Consider the following 15,213-nt stretch of genomic DNA (forward strand, 5'->3'; position numbering starts at 1 on the left):
ACTTGTACCCTTTCTCCCTCAAAATAAAAGAAAAAGAGTCATTTCTAGAGAGATGGAGCAACGATGTGTTGGAAAGTAAATATCTAGTCAGTTTCTCCAAAGCAACAATTTGGAAAAGTTTAATCTTTCTTAGATGTCCAAGTTTTGTTTTAAGTCAAATCAATCATGTTATAGTCACACCTCAAAATTCTTTGCCCAAACATATTTATGAACCAGATGAGAAAACTTACAGGTGAATTGAGAGCAAACAACACAGGACTATTGAGTATGGTAATAAATTACATACGTCAGGCAATATGTTCTGAGAGGTTAGAGCGGATGAAGATCAGTGAAGGCAGGCATGGCAGGAAAGACAGGGAAAAAGGCAGGGTCCTAGATGGCCAGGAAGAATGGCCTGCCTGAGCTTTGGTCTTCATTTCCCTTCTCCATTGCCAAGATATCCAGATTCTTCTAACAGAGTTGTTCATTCTCTTTTTATTAGGTACTGATTATTATTTTCATTGATTTACAGTTCACCTGTCAAGGCCTTGTGATTTTTACTTAGTAATCTTAATTAAATGACTTTTTTTTTTCCCCACAGTGTTTCATAGGGTGGGCTTTGCAGCCACACAGATCAAGATTTGAATTCAAGGTCCAGCACTTACTGGCTTTGTGGTACTGTGTAAGTTCCTTACCCTCTCTCATTCTGTTTCCTTATTTAATAATAACCTTACCTAGATAAGGCTGTTGTGAGCCTGAAATAAGATGAAATAAGGGGAACACAGAGCATAGTGTCCCACCCTGAGAGAGTGCTCAATAATGGCATCTGCTGTGATGATCACTATATTGATGACAGAGGCAATGGTGATGTTAATATAAACCTATGGGGAAGGATGGATATGTGAGAGCCCCTACTTGGTTTTCACCATTTTGTCACTGTTAACTTTACATGAATGTACACTCACCAAAAGTAAATTACATTTCCCTTGACTTTTTAATAATCACTGCCTTAGAAAGAGCAAAGATGGATTCAGGTACTTAGGGAGGTTCTCTATTCTGTTATCTGTGAAGGCACCAAACCACGTGACTCAGATTGCTGAGCGGAGACAAGGCAACATCCTACCCGAGAAACTGGCAAAGGCACAAAAGATCTTGGAACATGTGCAATTAATTGACACCGTTTATTGGGGCTTGGAAATTAATCTAAAAGAATTTACAATTTAAATCAATGGTGATTGTCAATGAACCTATGAGGGAATCCTTGCTAGGACCCCGTAGCTTTTACTGCAACCCATATTGACAGTAACAAAAAGAGAAGTCTCCCAAGCAGAAGGTCAATCTAATCCAAGCACTTAATGCAGAATTATGATATCAAATTTCCACATCACTGAATGACCATGGGTTTAGAGGTGTGTGCCATAAAATAGCTTCGGGGGCTAGACATTTAACAAGTTGTTTTATTCCTAATTGCTGGCATTTGCTTAACTGTTTTCTTAATTCTAATTTATGTTTTTATGTTCCAGTTTGTTTACATAGCCCATAGTTCCCAATTGCCTTTATTTGCTTAAGTGTTTCTTTAATTTTATTTACATTTTTATATATGTTGCTTTGCTTACATAACTCACTGTTTGGAGTGGGCTAGAAATAACCATAAATCCCCATTGCTAATTAGCTTCATCCTCATGACTGATTAGTCAAGATTATGAGCCTAGAAGAAGGGCAGGAAGGTGGCCTGATAGTGAGTCACAGGATCAATGAATTTTAGAACTGGAAGGAATTTAGAAGTTAAGGCATCTTTCAGACAGAATTCTGTGGTTTTACATCTTCAGCATTGGAAAATTAACGAAAGATTGGCTGCTTGCTCTTGTTCCTTTATGCAAAAAATGCATAAGGATTTGGTGACAGCTTTGAAAAACAAGTGAAGAATAAAGAGAAAGCCCAATCAATGATGTCTATGAGTAACCCATAATGGGGGCTTGAAAGAAGAATCAGAAACTTGACATATGAATGGGCTATAGAAGAGCAGAGAATATTAATGAACATGAGGGGGCTTCTTTGGAAGTAAGTAAGCAGAGTGGATTATTTGGAACTCCCTCTCCAGCAGCTGTGCAGTTTGTAAAGATTTTAGCTTGCCTAACTATAAGGTTAGCTATTAGCTTTGCAGTGGGGAGTATTTAAAAGTACACACAACATATGAAGGAAAGAACCTGGAACCGAGTAGCCTGCTTCATTCCAAGAATCCATCTGGCATGTAAAGAACTGCTTGTCCTACATTAAACCCTGCAGAGTAAGAGCCATTTTTCATATCTCATACCCCTATTTTTGGTTTCAGATAAGACAGCTTACTGAGTTTGGGGAATGAACAAGACTTTTCAGAAACACCTAACCAAAGAACCCATTTACGATGAGCTCCGCGAAACTCAAATGGAGAAAACATGTTGAAGCCTTTTGGGAAATCAGGTTACAAGAAAGCTCAAGCGTCCACAAGCGGCTGAAATCTAGATCCCTAAATAATGTGCGGTTTTAGCTATTTGTAGACAGAGAACAATGGAAGAAAAGGCGTTATGGATATGCAAATCTGTGGCTGGGAACCCCACCATTAAATGACTCATGGTGATGGGGTAAGTTGATGAGTGAAATCTAGTCTATCCTTAAGTAAACATATCTTTGTAATAAAGAGCTCGTTTTTGCAGCTTTGGTCCATCTGGAGGCAGCTGAAAGCAAACTCTGCCAAAGGAGTAATCCCTGGATTACCAAGAATTGCAGAGTATGTGAAGTGTTGTAAGGCTTGAATTGGTCCTGGATGTCAGGCCCTTTCCCTCCTCCCCGAGACAGTTCCCTCTGACATATTTTCATTTGCTCCCCTTTCAAGAGAGTGTATGGCATTCGGATCCGCTCAAGCAGACATCAAGCATGCGGGACAACAGGCCACCACCTTACCTGGTCACCTCTTGAGGAACAGCCCAAGGCCGGAGCGCCGGCCCAACTCGGAGCAGCGCCCTCTCTGTTACTATGGTGATCGCGGGGGGCGGGGCGGGGCCACCATCCGCAGCTTCCCCGCCTCTGCCCAGGACATTTCGAACGCTCCAATTGCGACAGCTCTTTCTTGCCTCTGTCCCGCCCCGTTCGGTTCCTAGCGTAATGCGATTGGCCTGGGACTGGCGGCCGGAACCCTGAGGGTACCACCTCCCGACGGGAAGAGCGGGAAAGTGTACCAGGCGCTGTCCAAGGCGTGAAGCTCGCGGAGCTGCCGGGAAGCACATGGGTGGCTTTGGAACGAGTTGCCCCGTGTCCCGTGCACAACTCTTCGCACTCATGACTGCTAACACTAGGGATCAGGCGCTGGGGTGTGGGTACAGCGTTTGCAGGCCGGGGGGGGGGCCCAGACCCGCGGGCGGAGGACGCATCCAGGCGTGAGGACACAGTGCCGCGCTCTCGGGCGCTGGGGATCAGAGGCCAGAGGGGCGGGCCGTAATCCGGGGGCGGCACCAGCGGCGGCGGCGGGAGGCGCAGAGCCCAATGAGCGCGCGCGCCGCCCTCGGGGGCGGAGCGTGCGGAGCGCTCCCCGCCCTCCCTCTCGCCCCTGCCCCTCCCCCCGGGCGCCGGGGCCGCAGTGAGTGAGTGGCACTGGCAGCCTGTCAATCCCTCAGCCGAACGGCCTTCGAGCCCGGTCCGCGGCGGCTGCTGGCAGGGTGCGCGGCTCCGGCAGTGGCGGCGGCGACTTCTCCCGCCCCATCAATCTGCTGTCCGCCCGGCGCGCGGCCCGCCGGGGCCCTCCATCGGGCTCCGCGCCCCGCTGCGCCGGCCCGCCTGCTCCCAAACTTTCCTCCTCCGCCCCCTTCGCTCCTCTCGGCCCGCCCGCCGGCCTCCTCCTCCTCCGCCGCCGCCGCCTGCCGCCGCCGCTCCCTCCCCCGGGGCCGCCGGGGCTCGGATCCCGCCCGGCCGAGGCGGCGGCGGCGGCGGCGGCGGCCGAGGGAGGGGAGTGCGCAGGCTGGCGCGGGGGGCGGCGGGCGTCCCGGCAACTCGGCCGGCGCTGAGGAGCAAGTTGCGCGGGGCCGCCCGGCGGGGCGCGCGGCGGCGAGGAGGCGGCGCGGCGGCCGCGTGAGGGCAGCGGGCGCCGCTGCCTCCGCCTCCGCCACCGCCGCGGAGCCCGGCGCTTCCGCCCGGCGCTTCTCCTGAGCTTCGGCGGGGGCGGAAGCCGGAGCCGGGCGCCCGTCCGCACCGCCTCAGCCGCGGGCCCCGCCGGCCGGGCCGCCCCCTCCCCGCGCGGGCGGGGAGCGCGCGGCCGCCTCCCCCTCCCCCTCCCCCTCTTTTCTTCTCCTCCCTCGTCGCCGCCGCCGCCGCCGCCGCCGCCTCAGCCTTCGCCTCAGCCGCCGCCGCCGCCCGCTCCCGCCCGCGCGCGGCGGGATGGACGATCAATCCAGGATGCTGCAGACTCTGGCCGGGGTGAACCTGGCCGGCCACTCGGTGCAGGGGGGCATGGCCCTGCCGCCTCCCCCGCACGGCCACGAAGGGGCGGACGGCGACGGCAGGAAGCAGGACATCGGCGACATCCTCCACCAGATCATGACCATCACCGACCAGAGCTTGGACGAGGCGCAAGCAAAGTTGGTGTCGTCTCATTAAGCATCTTTTGTGTGTGTGCGGGAGCCGGGCCCGCGGCCGAGTCGCGGCCCGGGGTGGCGCCCGGGGCAGGGGCCTCAGCCCCGGGCAGGGAACTTTCTCCGCAAATCGCCCGCCCGCCCGGGCCTCGGGGGGACTTGCCCTCACCCCTCGACGCGGGCGGGAGTCGGCAAAGTTGCTCTCGGGGCTTGGGACGGACTTGGTGCCACGCGGATTTTGTGGTTTTCTCGCCCTCCCTCGCCTGGCCCTCTGGCAGCCCGGCCCCCTCCCACGGATTCAAACCTCCCGCCTGGACCCCGTGCACGCCGCCCCAAGAGGGCCCGGGGCCGCACTTGCGGGAAGTGCAACTTTCTCCTCCGGCCGGGAGTCGCGGTGCAGGGCTCCACTGGCCGCGGGACGCCCTCGCTGTGCGGGCGGCCGCCCCAGCCGGGCGGGCGCGGGGCGATGGGCGGTTCCCTGGCGGGTCCGGGTGCGGGCGGCCAAGTTCTCGGGGAAGGGAGGGCCGCCTCGCAAACTTTGCCGAGCTGTCACCGCCCGCTGGCCGCAGTCGGCCGGGCGCCCGCGCCGCGCCCGCTCCCCCTGTGGAGGGCTGACGCGGGAGCCCCGCCGCGCCGTCCCCTCCCCCGGGTCGCCGCCGTCTGCCGGGGTATCCAGGCTCCCCGCGTGGGTTCGCGCCCTGCGGTCGCCGAGGCTGCTGCCTGCCGGGCAGATGGGTCGCGCCTCGTTCGGGCTGGAGCTTTAGCCGCCGGAGCTTGCGGGCTGTCGCTAACTAGTCAACTTGAGTTTCTGTTGACTTGCCGTGGTTCCAAGGAGCCTTCCAAAATAGAGGGCCGGAATTAAATCTTGGGTCTAACTTAAAGGAAGGCGCCATATTATTCCATAGGTGATGCTAATACCTTTGTGTTTTGCTATTTGTTTTTTAGGAAACATGCCCTGAACTGTCACAGAATGAAACCCGCGCTCTTCAGCGTCCTGTGTGAGATCAAAGAGAAAACAGGTAAGAGGCTGCGCCCCACAGTGGGCCTGGAGACCCCCGAGGTGGGGTCAGAGCTACTCCTTCCACTCTCCAGTTGAGAGCTGCTGCTTTTGGGCACCGCCATCTTTGATCATTCTCTGCTTCCCACCTCCTGGTCTTGAGAAAAAACTGCAATAAATCTGGAGTCGATTTCTCAATTCCGCTCCTGGTATAAAATGAAGTGTAGATGCGGACGGGGCTGGGTCGCTGTCCCCAGGCGGCCGCCCCTGGCTGCGGGCTGGGAGGGGGCCCAGAGCACCAGCCGCCCTCTCCCGCTCCTTTCGCCTCGTTTGTGTGTCAGTTTTTAAAAGGAGCAACGGGAGACTGGATGCCAGGGACCGAGTCCCCGGGAGAAGCATCGCCCGAACTTTGTTTTACTTAGACAGCCCTAAGCTTCAGCTCCACAAATAGAAGAATAGACTCAATTGAACGGACTCCAGTAGGATGTTTGAATTAGTGTTTTAGTTGGGAAGGCTACTTTTAAGGACCCAGAAAGGGTAATGATGTGTTTAGGCATGTTCAATGTATTACATCTATTAGTACTTTCATTAAATTTTATGCTTGAAGTCATTACACTGTAAATATGTTTAATATATTTTGTAAAGTAGAAAAAGGTTCACAGTTGCAGATTAAACAATTTTTGAAGTGTCCAAGGCAGGGAATGCAGGAGAAGACAGGTTTTGCAGAAGTGCTGAAATAAAAGCTACAAGAACACGTTAAACAAATTTCTGGCAATTCACTTCAATTTAATTTTCTTGTTAGACTTTTTAAAATTAAGGGTATTTTAGTCTTGAGGTGGTAGTAGTGACTCAAATGGAATTGGAAATTTAATCTAGATGTTTTAGTTCCAATTTGGCATTATCTGCCCTGTATATGGCAAATAAGTGCATTAAACAAGCTTTACTGTTGGGGTGTGTGTGTGTGTGTGTGTGTGTGTGTGTGTGTGTGTTTGTGTTGGCTATATGGTATTATAAAGTTGCTGTTTTTTAACTTCAGGCAAAGAAGAGAAAGTTAAAAGTTCAGGATATAGCAATGTCCAAATGATGCTGTTTAAAAGATTAAATGTCATTGTGTTTAAATCGAGTGTACAAATAATAGCACACAAAATATACTTGTTTGTTGGTAGGAGAGTTGCCCTCCTTTTAAACAGATTTTTCACTCTGCAATGCTATTCTGATTCTAAAAGTAATCAAGAGAAGATGATGGGTTTTTACCACCTTTTAAAATACATGCTAAGACCAGAAAATATTGAGATCCTTAAAGATAGTTTTCCTGCTTTTCATTCACATAGTATTCATGCTTTGTAAATGTTGAGTGATACCTTTTAAGGTATATTTTACATTTTGAAAACCACAGGCATTTTAGATTCCTAACTTTTACTATGTGTTGATTTTTAGCCATCTTTTAGCAAGCAATGTGATTTAAAATGGTAGATAATTTTTATCTGACTATAAAATAAGACACCAAACATTAAATCTTGAAGATTTTTAGTTTAGAAGCCTGAAAGTGTACAATTCTCAGTAAATTATGTTGCTTAATGTCCAAGGATTTTCTTGCTATCAGGGCTCCACTTCAGTTTCTGCTGACAGCTAAGCACTGGGGTATTGACTATGTTGTGAATATTAAGATTGATTCAACTCACAGGGCATTATATTACTAGGGAGAGGGGATTGATATTCTTCCCCTATCACCCCCTTCTCGTTATTTGTGTGTGTGTATGTATGTATGTATGTATGTATGTATTTATCATTTTTTTTTTTTTTTTGGCCTTTTTAAAGTTTTGGCCTAGCCAGCTTGAGAACCAAACCCAGCAAACTGCTTTTCTTGTTTAGACATTTAGCAGCAGGCAGAATTCAATTAGGAGGCATAAGTCCTCTAGTTGCTTATTTGCACAAGACTTAGTTACACCATTCTGAAAGGAAAGTATAGTCAGCCTCATGTCAAAGGTGAGTTACGAAAAAGAAACAAGTCTTTTCAGAGTCTGGGATTACTGGCAGAGAGAGCTTTGGTAGGGCTCTTGCTATTTAAGAAGCAAGAGGTAGCTGACAAAGGAAATTTTTGTCTTTTGAAAATTGTTTCTGAGGCTTTCAGTGATAACTTGTAAATTAGATCCTCTTTTTATGCTTTGGCCGGCATATTCAAGTTTGCACGTTATGTCTTTTGTAAAAAGCCAACAGCCAACAAAGAGTAAAGGCGGCTGTCTGGGCAGAGGCATCTTCCTGCCTGCCTCTCTAAGCTCGAGAGGGCTGGGATTTAAGTACCGAATGATTGATGGGGGTGAAGCTCTTTCTCTCCTCTCCTTTCTCCCTTACTACCCATAGCTCCACCTCACCCTCCAAAAGTAGTCTTAGAAGGAGACAGGGACGCTGGACCCAGTATCCTTGATTTGAAATAAAACATCTGTGTAGACATTAGTGTTACCAAAGCAAAGAAAGCAGGGCAGCAAATTTCAGGCCTCCCCCCTACCTCCCCACATCTGTTCCCACAGATAGGCTTTGGAAACATCATGAACTTATAAAATAAGCATTATAGAATATATGTGTATTGCATAATGTTTTTTCTGTAGATTATTTTATTTAATCTAATGATACAGTATCCAGAGATTAATTCTGTGTAATCTGGAGAAAGTTTACCTAGTCATTTGTAACAGAAACCGGAACATTATGTGATGACTCTATTCTGCATAATGGAGGGGTAGGGGGTGGTTGTCTGGTGGGGAGGTGGGGGGGAACTGTCACTTCGGTGGATAATGTCATTTCAGTTGTGCTTCTCCTAAAATAAGACAAAATCATTTCTTTAAAAAAATTCCATGTATTTATAGATCTGCCAGTAGGTTTTGAGGTTTCTGATCAGGCAGTGAACACAGCCAGTTCTGATGCACATGAGGGATTTAGTTGGAAACATCTTTTTTCTCTCCTACCACATATGAAAAGGTATTTTTCCTTTCTGACAGATAAATGGGTAATCTACCACAATTATATTATTTTCTTGTTCAGAGGTAGGGAAAGTATACTTTTACTATGAGATGCTTGCTTTTTCTTGAAAATGTATTCTTTTGTAAAATTCATCATACAATTATTTTGGGGTAGAAACGTCATCACTAGTTGAATTGTGATATTTATGCATTTTGAAAGCAACTGAAAAGTCATAGACTTTAAAATCAACATATTTGTCTATTTTAAACTAAGCAACTAGCGAGATAGTTATAGATATATGTTGAGATTTTCCTCTTAATTACTTTTTAGCCATATTTTACCATCTATCTCTTCTTAAATATTCCTGATGCTCTGAGGTCTCCTCATCTACATACTTCTTTTGGTGCATTCCCTCACATCTTTTTGGCCACCTTAATCTTGATTATTGAAGTACTTTTCTTTGTGAAAATATTCCATCCTCACAAATCTGCCTTCTTTCCCAAACCTTTAATTATGAGAGTTCAAATGAACAAAATGGTTCTTTTTGAGAAAGAAATGTATTTTTAAGAAATTTTAATGAAAATCCAACATTTTAGTATATAACTGAAGCATACTGTGAAAAAAAAATTGTACTAAAAAAACAACAACAACACAACCTTTTCCTTTCTAAATGGTAGGTTAAAATATTCTATGTTGATAGCTGCCAACCAAACTCTGATTTATTGCCACCACAAACCCTAAATAGCGTTCATTTACTAGTAATGTCTAATGGCATACATGATGGTTTGCCAGATTTGTGGCCTTTGTGAGGCTTATAAGCAGGACTGACTTGGGAAGATCATAAAACTTAATGAACTTCTCTACTGCAGGAGGTGTCCGCAGGGGAAGAGAAAGGCCTGCTTGGCTGGTTGGGCTGGTTGAAGTATTTTTTATGTTTAAGGAGAAGAAGAAAATGACTATTAAAAATGCTTTACTTTTGAAGGACCCTCCTCCCCCAGAAGGAGTCATAAGAATTTTAGATATCAAAACTGGATTTAAGAATGTAGCTTGTTATGTGAGTTTTTATATGCCTTTAGGATATGATATATATGTGATTAAACCTTTTATCTTTAGTGTTATCAGTGTGGCTAGGTTTCAAGGACAGAGCAGGGAACTCAGTGAATACCTCTCCATTTAATTCTGACCCTACAGGCTTCGAGACTTATTGGAATCTTCTTTTTTCTGTTTTCTTTTTTTTTTAATGATTCAGTATAAAATGTGTTCATTTTTCATTGCACAGTGCCCTGTAATTCTTTAATTCCCAATGTATAAAAACCAAATATTCCATGAAGTGAAAATTTAATAGGAAAGGTGAAAACTGTTATATATGAGAATAAATGTTATTGTATATATTGCATATGTTCTTTTAAGTTACTTTTGCAGTATTTCCAATATAATTATCATTATCTGTTCCAGACTTTTAAAAGCAAATGCACTGTTCCATACAAGATTCATTCTTGTATTTTAATGAACTTATTTTCCAGTTGTAAAAAACTTTTTATTATGGACAAGTGGAAACATAAAAAACATGTAGAGAGAAGAGAAACTCGAACCCCCATGAACTAATCGCCCACTTTCAGCAGTTAGCAACACTTGGCCAATCTTGTTTTCTCTGTAACTCCCACCCTTTTAGGATTATTTGGAAGCCAATTTTAATGGACTGTTAACATTTTAAATTTCATATCAATTTTTGACACGTTATGTCTTGTTTACATTGGAAATATTAAATGACTAAACAGGAAAAAAATATAAAATCAGTATATCTTAGAAATGTCATTAATTATCACTTTATCACCAATCTTTCCTTAAAGTAATTTAAGAATATTTTTATTGAATTTTATGTATTTTTATAGATTTGTATGTATAACTCACCATAGCTTTTAAGGAGGTATTGAGGGAAGATGTAAAAGACTGTTGTTTTTCTAACTTACTTTTCCTCTCTCTTCCTTTTAAGATAACAACATGCGATATATTCGTAGAAAACCTAGAAAAAAAATCCAACTACCATACTGGTTTAGAACTTCATGATCAAGTATTGTATTATCTTAAAAATATGGGAATATCTTCCAACTCTTTTTTCTTCTTCCCTATAAAAATATATTGAACCTTCTTGTCAATACTAACTTGATCTGTACAAGTAATTCTTTCATGCCTTAGTTTTAGTAGAGTTCATTTTATTACAGATTTGTGTAGTTTTGGTCTTTTACTTGGGACTTTACTGTGTTACTTTATTAATTTACATAATTTTATTCCTAATCAGGAGTGTATTAATACGGTGGCAAAGGAAGCCCTGATTTTCCCCAAAGAGCATATTGTTTCATCGGCTCTCATAAAATGTATCTGTGTACATCTTTCATGCTGTGATTCTTTCCCTTTTAATTAATTTCACTTGTATTTTTAGATTTCAATTTATAAATTTTGTAAAAGGCTATTTACAAGACAGATTTAAGTTTAACATTTCATTTAGATTATTTATATTTTGATACTTTATGGTGGCATTGTACAGGATGAAGTTCTGTTATATGAAGTATGGTTATAAAGAATTGAAACCACATTTCATGAACCACACCCTAAATCAGTCACCACTTTATTTTATACTCATACCATTGAGGTATCTGTTCAGAATAAATACTTAAAATGTCAGCACAAACACATCAAGTTAAATAAAGATTTTAGACTCTTTTTCCTCTATTCATGTACATGTGGACATCTTTAGGTATTTATTATTTCAATATTGACACTGTGAGAATAATGTTTTATTTGTTTTCTCAGCAGGCTTGTGTTTTAGCCATTTATCAGTGTGATCAGCATGATTTAGGTAGTAACTGACTAACAAAGCTCGCACACCACCCTTTCCATGTTGACCTTTTCAAGCATTGCTCTACTTCATAGGCCATTTGAGTCTTTAAGTATGAAGAGAGTAAATAATTTACATCACTGTGGAGTGTAAGTTGGCCGAAGTTTTCCAGACCTGGCTCTCAGATTTTTTTTACAAAGTTACAGAAGCTAATTAAACAAATTGCTATCACAGCTAGGTGATAGTGTTGTTATACTTAGCACATAAATGAATAAGTAATGCTTGAACAGGTCACTGAAAAAATAAACTATCGTTTTTATGCCATCAGACACAGAACATGTTAGAAAACAAATTTCAATAATCTTCAAACTTAATTCTAATTATTGCTGTTGTAGGTAGAATAGTAACCAGAATCTCTTCTTTATTTTTTTGTAGACGTAGTCCATAAGTATAATATGTCTGTAGTTTTGACGGTAACAGTAGTTTGCTTTGGTACTAAATTTGAGTGTATGTCTAGCAAAAAATTGGTGTGATAGAACGTTTTAAGTTGAATTGGCATAGTATTTTTTTTTTTTTTTTTTTTTTTGGACTGACTATATGATAGTAGCTGATTAGGACTGAAAACAATTAAAATTAAGTATGGATAAAAATAATTGTTAAAAGTTTTGTACTTCTTTTTTTTCTTCAGTTTGCTTTAAAAATGTTACGCTATTTTGAACACTAACCCTTTTTGTGTGATCATATTAATGAGGACTTGGTATACATTGTAAGCCTTTTAAGGCTGATGATTCCTCATGATGTTTAAACCATTATTTGGGAGACTCAACATATGTTATGGCAAAATGATTTTTTTTGTGTGTTTGTTTTGTTTTATGTGATACATCAGTTTTCAAAGCACATTTCTTAGGCATCAGAGTCCAGCAGGTGGCTTTTTACATTAAAAAAATTCATAAATTTTAAAATCCCATAAAATTTTATTTCAAATTCAAATTAACTAATTGAGAATGTCAACATTTCCACTGTCTCTATATTAACATTTATAATAGAACAAATGGTTGCATATAGAAATTATCTGCAACATAATCTAAATTAAGATTCTAAACAGGCATTACAGATGCTGGTAACTTTGGCAATTATCATTTTGTTTGGTGAACAGTAGTAAAACAGTGTGCGGTAAAAGTGTTTAGAGAGAGAGGATAAATAAATTGAACAGTTTTGCAATGCAAAGTGGTTTGTGGTGTTTTTGAGGATTTCTTGGCTCTCTCTTAACTGCTATTGTGAGCCTGGAGCAGATTTCCCCATTGCTAATGCCCTAGAAGTATTAATTCACTTTGATATGCTAATTAGAGGGCATTATGCAAGAAATGAGATTAAGTGGCAGCATGAAGCCATTTGCCTGTCAGTAAATTGAGAGCTTTAGCATCAGGAGGAGCTTTGTTTTTTTTTTTTTTGGGGGGGGGGGGTTTGGTTTTTTTTTTTTTTTTTTAGTTTCTCTTGGTTTTGCATATAAATAAAATTGATTGAAAGGTCTAGAGAAGCTTCTAGAACATCAGTGTATTTTCTCCCCTCTTAAGATTATTGAAACGTGGTGTTACAGAATTTTTCTGAATATTAATTGACCTAATTGGAGATACAAAGAAGTGTTTATTGTACTCTCTCTATACGAAAGTATACTAAGAATTTTGTGTCATCTAGTCTTTTTTCTAAAGCCTAATTTCAGCAACGTGGCTAGTAACTGTTATCACTTCTTTTCAGAGTGTAAACGTGTGTGCACGCTAGTGCAGCAGTCTTCACTAAACTGAACTTCACAAGAATCTCTCCTTTATGAGGGAAAGAAAGAATAAATAGTTGACTTGGGCTTCGGGAAACTATATTAAATGAGCATTAAGACTATGGCTTCGGTACCTAAAAGCTGAAACAGTTAGCATAAGTGGTTATGCTCTGCACTTCACACACCTGTAGCATTTACATGTCAGCATATATCTGTTGTGTAAGATCACCACATTATTTGATTTTCATGTTGGAGGTTGAGTTTTGTCCTTGATTCTGATTTTGCTGACTTTGGTGATTTAAGGCAGACCTCCGATATTTCTGTCTGTAAAGCCACTATGTGATCTTGTGTATTTTGTTGGGAGATTCCATGAATGAATACTGTGATTGGAATGGTAGATTGCAAGAAAGACAGAACTTCTCTGGGCCTATGAAAAATTTAAGATTTCCTCCAACGTGGAACTTTTTTACCTGTTATAAACCATTGCTAGAAGTAGAATTGCAAAACTCTGCCCTGCTACCAGGGTGTGGTTAGATAGGACAGAGTTTGGATAAAACATTTATATTGAGGTTTGGTTCTGGTGTCTGAATTCCACCACTGTGGCTATGACTCTAGACCCAGTAAACCATAACTTCTCTTTAGAGCCATATGGATTATTTAGTCACCACAGCTGCCGTGCATACTCACTACCAAGGCTGGCATCTCCTCGGTGTGCATGTGTGGTGCCTGTTAATGTTAATGGGAGTTAGGAATGTGCACACAGAGAGGGCAATGAGAGTCTCTCCTGAGACAAAAGTCCCGATTACATTTCTCAGTGAAGAGGACTTAGTGTACCTACATATTAGCTGCTCTTCTAAATGAAATAACTTGCTTCCTTTAAATTCTCATTCCCTTCTCACACTCCCTGAACTAGTTAAATCAATGAATCCTCATTAGTCTATGATTACTTGCAAAATTTCATTTAAAGCATAGGAAGTTATTTTTGATTGAAATGGGAACAAAAAGCTTTTGAAATTGCATATTAGTATTATTTTTTTTAAATAAAAGGTTTCTACAGGCTTTCACACATACAAAGCCTTGCATGTAGGAATTTATAGAGAAATTATTGAGAGGGACTCCTGAAATAACTTGACTGGCATTTGATGGGGGGGGGAATCACTACATTTAAAAATATGTATATAAGGGAAATGGAAAGCTTGTATGTGATGTTCTGTAGAAACCTTTACTATATTAGTGTTCTCAAATGAAGAAGAATTGACTTAGGTGGTGTCATAAGTTTCTCCCCCCCCCCCCCACTTCTTTCAAAAAAAAAAAAAAACAACACTAAGGATGAAGGTAGTTGGAATTCATAGTCAGATATATCATTTTCAACTTGGAATAGGAACTAGAACAGGAAATTGATTTTATATTTATTATGAAAGCAAGAACTCTGCCACCAACTGACAGCTATCCATGTTTTAGTTTTGTGATAATTGTTCACAGACATTACTCTGCAGTTGGCCCAGATTATTTATAATGTTGATTGGGAGCGTCTGTCCATTAAAAGGTATGTGTATAATGAATATCTTTAATTAAACCAAGTAATATTGGACTATTTTATTTTTCTTTTACATTGAATCTTAGGTTTAGGATTAACTGTCAGTACTGGTAAGAACAAGTTACAATAGATTGTGCAATGATTTCTCTGGCCTCATGGATGTATTTATTACCATTTTTGAACAAATTATACTAACATGAAAAGTTGTGTTTGAAATGATTGTGTGCTAGATAAGGCGATACATTACAGGAATGGTTGGGTTTATGGAGCTTTATGTAGAGGTTTTCTCAGAAATTATAGCACAGGGCTGTCACTATAAAACCCAGTGATACAGTTGGTAATAACATACAGTGAAGATATTTTTAGATTTTCACTTGTTATTCAAATAAGTGAGAACCCTCCAGTTTTTCTCGTCATATTTCTTTGTTGGAATCAGTAGAGGGAAAAAATGAAGGAAATTCTTTTAACTGTGTATGGGGTGTGGGTGTTTGACTTGACTGAATTTCTATTTGCTCACCACTTGTTAGAGCAGTGATG

General features: G+C 42.3%; 1 protein-coding gene across 2 annotated transcripts in view; it reads left to right on the forward strand.

The window, feature by feature from the left end:
- The first annotated feature begins 4,354 nt into the window (after positions 1–4,354).
- PBX3 (PBX homeobox 3) overlaps positions 4,355–15,213 on the forward strand; it is a 220,601-nt gene continuing 209,742 nt past the window's right edge. For both annotated transcript variants that reach the window (XM_047069595.1, XM_047069603.1), the window contains exons 1-2: positions 4,355–4,586; positions 5,526–5,599. In XM_047069595.1, the coding sequence (XP_046925551.1) occupies positions 4,387–4,586; positions 5,526–5,599 (274 nt within the window). In that variant the 5' untranslated portion in view covers positions 4,355–4,386. The remainder of the gene's footprint in view (positions 4,587–5,525; positions 5,600–15,213) is intronic.

The sequence above is a fragment of the Lynx rufus genome, unplaced genomic scaffold (assembly GCF_022079265.1).
Source record: "Lynx rufus isolate CCGP_SWC_20201006 ecotype Redwood Valley unplaced genomic scaffold, mLynRuf1.p SCAF_10, whole genome shotgun sequence".
Classification (NCBI taxonomy): domain Eukaryota; kingdom Metazoa; phylum Chordata; class Mammalia; order Carnivora; family Felidae; genus Lynx; species Lynx rufus.